The 5,264-nt window shown below is 42.0% G+C and overlaps 1 protein-coding gene across 8 annotated transcripts in view; it reads left to right on the top strand.

Annotated features, from left to right (window-relative positions):
* Nucleotides 1-5,107, top strand: part of clcn3 (chloride channel 3) — a 44,957-nt gene extending 39,850 nt beyond the window's left edge. For 4 of the 8 annotated variants that reach the window (XM_015030805.1, XM_015030807.1, XM_015030808.1 and 1 more), the window contains one exon: nucleotides 2,402-3,766. In XM_015030805.1, the coding sequence (XP_014886291.1) occupies nucleotides 2,402-2,590 (189 nt within the window). In that variant the 3' untranslated portion in view covers nucleotides 2,591-3,766. Of the gene's footprint in view, nucleotides 1-2,401; nucleotides 3,767-4,783 lie in introns of those variants that run through there. The other 4 variants (XM_015030809.1, XM_015030811.1, XR_001424778.1 and 1 more) reach the window with 3 other exon arrangements.
* The last annotated feature ends 157 nt before the right edge of the window (nucleotides 5,108-5,264 follow it).

Here is a 5,264-nt window from a genome sequence, read left to right on the forward strand (position 1 = left end):
TTGATACCAACTGATAGGGCTGTTGTAAACGAATATTTTAGTAATCGAGGTACTCGAATCATTCGAGGAATCGTTTCAGCCCTACCAACTGATATGAAACGCTTATATCGCGATACAGTTTTCAGCCGTACCGTCCAATAATTATCAATACCGACTGATGCGAAACATTTATACCATGGTACGTTTTTCAGCCATATCGTCCAGCCCTAGCTGATCCTAAAAATGGCTACCTCCGAGTCTTCAGCAACAGCTTCCACACTGAAGAGTGTGGAGTGGTGTGTTAACTAATCGGAAAAAGAACAGATCATTGAGTTTAACCAACCAGGGCCGATCAAGCTGAAAGGTGATTTCTCGGTGCATCTCTAGTTGAAATTGTGACACACTGGATTCACGTGAATAGCAAACAAGTTGGCCTCAATTTGTTTACGTTTCATCATTGGATTTAAATCGTGCAACATGCCTGATGAGTCCAACCGGATCGTTGCTTAGTGTTAAATCCAGAACATTTCAACACGATAAATGTGTTATCGTGTTACTTCAACCATGGCTGGACGCTGCTGGTGTTAGTGGGAACACCGTGTTCACCTCCCTTCACCTCACCTGGTGCTCTCTGATCATGACAGCAGCAGTCTGACCCGTGTCAGGTGTTCAGCCAGCGCCTCTCTCTCTGTCCGTAGCACCCACACCAACCACAGGTCGTCCTTGCTCCTCTCACTCAGACCTGGGGTCACATTTTCACTTCTCCTCACCCGCCAATGAGCTCTACTTCCCTTCCAGGGTTTCAGACAAACTGTTCTCTGTAGCGTCTGCTCTGCAGCAGGCAGCTGACTTCCTCTTCGCCTGACCTCAAGTCAGAGCGCACTCTATGATCATTTCTGATGTTTAAGCTCACGACGGTTATTAATCAGCTCAGCCGGGGCGCTCCAGCCAGCAGGAAATCTCTTCACTGCTAATGCAGCGAAGCGTTGCGTAGTAAACGTCTCAGCAGTACAGATGAGAGGAGGAAGAGGAGGGGGGGCAGTGATGATGCAGGAGTCTGAATTGGTTACAGATCTGCTAAAAACATTGAGTCACTAAAGTGATTGTTCCAGTTTATCATAACTTTTATCTTCACGCCTTAATGTTGCTGTTGAAAATATCACTAATGGATAATTCGGAGAACAGAAACTTGGGGGGAAATATGTGACGTCATAGTCTGTTTTGTTGTGAATTTGAACTAAAAAAAAAGACTCAATGTAGCGTTTTCTGCATCGACTTGGAATGTTTCTGGCACGTTTACGCTTCAGCCATGCTGGAAATGATAAAGAAGAAATGCTAAAAAGCAATTTATGAAGAGTGATTAAATATGCTCTGCATCATTTTACTCCTTTTTTTTATTGCCACCTGCTGGCCCAGCTCACACTGGTGCAAATTAAAACACAGAGTTGAGGAATGGGTAAAAATCAAGAAAAGAAGTCTCATAGATGTCTAAATTTTTGAAAGGAAAGTTGAATATCCACTAACGCTGCAAAATACCCCTGAAAAAGATTAGATTTTTCCTCGATTACAGGCAGAATCAAACCTCTATATTTTTCTGATTGTTGGCGTCAGAAATGACCCACCATGTTTCACTTTGGGCATTTGCTTTATCCAAATAAAGCAAATACATACATTTTGTAATATTAAAAAATATGGAAAAATTCAAGGGATGTAAATAATTTAGCGAAATTTCTTAATCTTTTGCTGTCGGACTAAAATATATGTTACGGCAACAATTGTATCACTGCTTGGTGAAGAGTTTTTCCCACTTAAAGGAGAAATCCATGTTGCTGTGCTGGGACTGTTTCCAGTTTAGAAACGCTGTCGATGTAAGTTTAAAGTTGTCATAAACTGGAACATTTCTTTTACACAGTCCGTTCAGTAGTTCACGTTATATCGAAAACACGTTTGGAATAAAGATTAGCTTGATGTTTGAAGCGGCTGAGCTTGGAAAGCTGACAAAATGTTAATAAAACTCCCAACCTGTCGTCTTGCCTCCTGAGATGGCGGCTTCTTCCGGCTTCCTGCTCGTCTAACTGCCGTCCAGTACTTCCGGTCTCCTCTCCGTAGGTTCCAGATCTTCTGAAGTGACTCCTCCGTCTGAAGCGGGCGCTGCTTCTGACCCGCTCTTTTCCTGCAGTTACTCTCCCTCCTGCTGACCCTTGTCTCCTCTGGGACTCGTTTTTTTGTTGGCACCGATTCTGATTTCATATCCAAACAAACTAACAGCGACTCAGCTAAACAACAACAAAAATTAAATAAAAATCCCGCTCTTGTAAAGGCCAACAAAAACACGAGGTTTTCGTCGTAGATGCAGATTTGAAGCACTTCCTCGCGTCTCTGTTAATCTGTTTCTGTTCCCTCCCTCTGTCTCCCCCTGCAGGCGGCTTCTTGGTATTATCACAAAAAAAGATATCCTTCGTCACATGGCCCAAATGGCAAACCAAGATCCAGAGTCCATCATGTTCAACTGATCCGCTCCTTCCAGGACGGCTGGGGGGGAGGAGGATGTAGCGAGGAGGAAGAGGAGGAAGAGGAGGAGGTGTGCCTCCTGAACGGCTCCAATCTCTGACATCCGGACACCTTTTGTTTTATTTCCTTTAACGTTCAGCTTTGCGGGCCCCCGAGCCTCACTGAATGACTCGCTGTGGCCCCCCCCAGAGACTTTTGGGCCACCAGGAGGAGAAAAGCGACAATGAAAACATTGATACTGTCGTCTGGCTGCTGAGGAGAGAAAACGGTCACGTGTTGAAGGCACTTTTTACACACACACACCCTTTTTTTTTGCACTCAGACACTTGAAACATGCATGCTGTCTCCAAACACACTAACACACACACACACTCACATGCGCTGACCTGAAACGTTACACTTGTTTGCACTCTTGCTGCGCCTGCCCTCCTGTCCTGTGGGGGTCAAAAGGTCAGAATGAACCGCAGACGAGGGATGCGATGATGGGACCTCGATACTTCCTGCGCCCTCACCTCCCCTCCATAAAAACACACACATACACACACACCTCTGACCTGTCCGTCCTCCAGAAACAAACAAAAAAATAACACGTTGTTTACCTGTGAAGTATGCATGAGTGTGTCTGCAGCGCCTCCACATTCCAGCCAGGTCACAATGGGAACTGCACCCCAGCTACACGAGTTGGCTTTAATATCCGTCTCCCTGCGTTCGTGGATGGGTGTGTGTGAGTAAACCCAGGAAGGGATGCGCTGAGATGGAGTCGGTACTTTATTTCAAGAGCAAAAATGTTCCCGTTCAGAAGGAATGAAGAGAAGAAGGTGAAAAGTTTGGATGTTTTTATTTTTGAGCCACTAGTGTGCGAGTCTGTGTGTGCGAGTCCATTAATTATGAAGGCAGGTTGTGTGTGTTTGTGTGTGTGGTTGAAGTATAAAATGAAAACTGTCAGATGAAAACCTTGCTACTCAATATGAGGGTTTTTTTTTCCACTGGAACATTTAAAAACACCTGATCTCACTGCAGCCAATCAGCTTGATGCATCAGAATTGGTCTGTTTTGATTGGTTGAATTTGTTACAGTAAGAGTGACTCCTTTTTAACATCTCTTTCCACATACTTCAAATTACAAATTTTGTAATCTGGATAGATTACAAAATCCCCCCCAAAATTAATTTATTTCAGTAATTCCAAAAAATGTAATAAACATGTATGTGACGGAGTCTTTACACACGGTGTGATTTCAGGCATTTACTTGAGCTAATTTTGACTATAACATACACCTAAAAAATCTGATTTAAAGAAATCAGATTTGCAGATAATTGTAACATTAAATTGTATCAATAAAACATTTATTATAGAATTACAATCTTACACAAAAGTATGTCAACTTTTGTGCACTTGGTCAGGGTTTTGAGAGACTTGCTGAATAATTGAAATATTTTCTTATCTGAAATGGAGCAAGACTTTCTCCTTCCACTCAACTTTCCAGCAGTTGTCATGGATACAGCCCTTTATAAACGGCCAGCTTCTTCAGTGAAAACATTTTGAGGTTTACCTTCAGTGACTGCAGGACTCAGAGGATCAACTCAGAAGTGTTCCCTATAACCGTATAATATTTAGTCTAAAATCATTTGTTTTATTGGACTTGCATGATATTCTAACTGTCTGAGAAAGTTAAATTTGGGTTTTGGTTATTTGTAAGCCAAAATCAGACAGTTAATGGAAGAAAAATGCTTGAAATCTACTACTGCGTATGTTTGAGAGTGATTTCTTGCATTGCTGAGATAAATGTTTTCCACCTTGTCAACAGGAACATCTGAGCTGCTTTAGCTCTCAATTCATTTGATCCCTAGTTTGTTTTTGCTTTGTTTAATTTTGGAAATATAATATAAAGAATAATTAACATTTGTGTCGTTCTTCGAAACTAGGAGATCTAAATCTTGTAAAAACTACCAAACATATTTTTTCTGTGAAGTTTTGGCAAAACAATAATAACTGATTTAAACAGTCCCCTAAAGTGTGCTCCTACTGTCTTAAAAACTGTCTAAACTGCAGCCCGATTCGTTGCTTTTGCTTTTCGCTCCTCTAAATCTGAACGGGTGTCTGCTGCCGCCCCCTGGCAGGCGTTCTTCGTGCTCCTCTGGTCTCGCCACGCCTCTGAAGTGCCTGATGGGAGATTGTCGGGCGTCGCTTCCTTTCGTTTCGTTCTTTGTCCTCGCACACCTGACATTTCAATTGGAAATTATGAAGGGAGGAGACTCTGATGAGAAAGCGGACAAGCAGTAGCACATATAGAGTGAGTGAGTGTGTGTGTGTGAGGGGTGTGACTGCGGACCTGTGTGTGTCTTTGTGTTGCGGTGACTGTCCTCCTGTGGTTCAGCGGAGAGCAGAGCATCATCTTTGTCAACCAGTGGTGTTGCCTAACATTGTATTTCATACTGAACCCGATGTTCTTCTCCTTTATTTTATAATTTATGGGTAGTGTCGATACAGTTGTGAATTATTATTATTCTGAAGAATTTTATGTATGATTACATTGTTTGATTGTACATTAAGAACAGAGAATATGTAAAGAAAAATAAACTTGTTTTAAATTAAAAGGAGAAAATATTGAAGTTGCACAGATGAGTCTCTGTGTGATGCTGTCGGCTGAACTTTAACAGACTTCACATCCCGTCATTCACGCTGAAATTTAGCTTCAGTGAAGGTTTCTGCAACAGCTGAAGATAAATGTATTTAAATCTTTCGCAGTAAATGTAGAAGTCTGAAATTATTTAA

The sequence above is a fragment of the Poecilia latipinna genome, unplaced genomic scaffold (assembly GCF_001443285.1).
Source record: "Poecilia latipinna isolate Pla-1442-1.1 unplaced genomic scaffold, P_latipinna-1.0 Scaffold193, whole genome shotgun sequence".
Classification (NCBI taxonomy): Eukaryota; Metazoa; Chordata; class Actinopteri; order Cyprinodontiformes; family Poeciliidae; genus Poecilia; species Poecilia latipinna.